The sequence below is a fragment of the Eimeria mitis genome, genomic scaffold (genome assembly GCF_000499745.2).
Source record: "Eimeria mitis Houghton genomic scaffold, Emh_scaff1575, whole genome shotgun sequence".
Classification (NCBI taxonomy): domain Eukaryota; phylum Apicomplexa; class Conoidasida; order Eucoccidiorida; family Eimeriidae; genus Eimeria; species Eimeria mitis.
The window spans coordinates 3,638-4,658 of record NW_013569830.1 but is presented as its reverse complement, the minus strand read 5'-3'; the positions used below and the strand labels follow the sequence as shown (position 1 = coordinate 4,658).

The 1,021-nt window shown below is 53.4% G+C and overlaps 1 protein-coding gene across 1 annotated transcript in view; it reads right to left on the bottom strand.

Moving 5' to 3' along the window:
- EMH_0039830 (zinc finger (CCCH type) protein, putative) overlaps positions 1 to 1,021 on the bottom strand; it is a gene marked incomplete at both ends in the record, with an annotated part of 4,476 nt that overhangs the window by 1,910 nt on the left and 1,545 nt on the right. Inside the window, one exon of the mRNA XM_013495442.1 lies at positions 199 to 484. Coding sequence (XP_013350896.1) covers positions 199 to 484 — 286 coding nt within the window. The remainder of the gene's footprint in view (positions 1 to 198; positions 485 to 1,021) is intronic.

Here is a 1,021-nt window from a genome sequence, read left to right as displayed (position 1 = left end):
TAAACCCTAGCCCCTAATCTCTAAACCCTAAACCCTAAACGTAAACCCTAAACGTAAACCCTAAACCCTATCCCCTAACCCTAAACCCTATCCCCTAACCCTAAACCCTATCCCCTAACCCTAAACCCTAACCCTAACCCCTATCCCCTAACCCTAAACCCTAGCCCTAAACCCTAAACCCTAAACCCTAAACCCTACTTTATAGTTAGCAACAACGGCCTCAAGATACCAATCGGGGCAGAGAAGGGGGAGAGAGTGTTTGCTTCTGTTTGTGTGTTTTCTTTTGCATCTGGGTCCTTGCTTGCAGTATCCGAAGAAGTAATGAAGACATTCCTGCTGCTGCTGCTGCTGCTGCTGCTGCTGCTGCTGCTGTGCGTAGTTGCTGCTGCTGCTGCTGCTGCTGCATAACATACGGCATATATCAGAACCCACCAAATCCTCCACCGTCTCGTTCTGCTGCTCGTGACGGTACACGCAGCAACCCCTGAACACAGCAGCAGCAGCAGCAGCAGCAGCAGCAGCAGCAGCAGCAGCAGTAGTAGTAGTAGTAGGATGAGGCATTGAGCAGCAGCAGCAGAAAAAGCAGCAGCAAAAGACCTGCTGCTGCAGCGACAGGAGACATCAAGCAGTAGCAGCAACAGCAGCAACAGCAACAGCAGCAGCAAGAAGAGGCAGCGACGCAGCAGCAGCAGCAGCAGCAGCAGGAAACAGCTACCGGTAGCAGCAGAGGCACAGCCACGAACAGCAACAGAAGCAGCAGCAACCACAGCAGCAGCAGCAGCAGCAGCAGCAGCAACACAAACAACAACCGCACCACCACAACAAAAAAAACAACAACAAACACCAGCAGCAGCAGCAGCAGCAGCAGCAGCAACACAAACAACAACCACACCAGCAGCAGCAGCACCAGCACCACCCCACCACCGCACCACAAACAACAACAACAACAACCACCACCACCACCACCAGCATCACCACCAGCATCACCAGCAGCAGCAGGAGCAGCAGCAGCAGCAGCAGC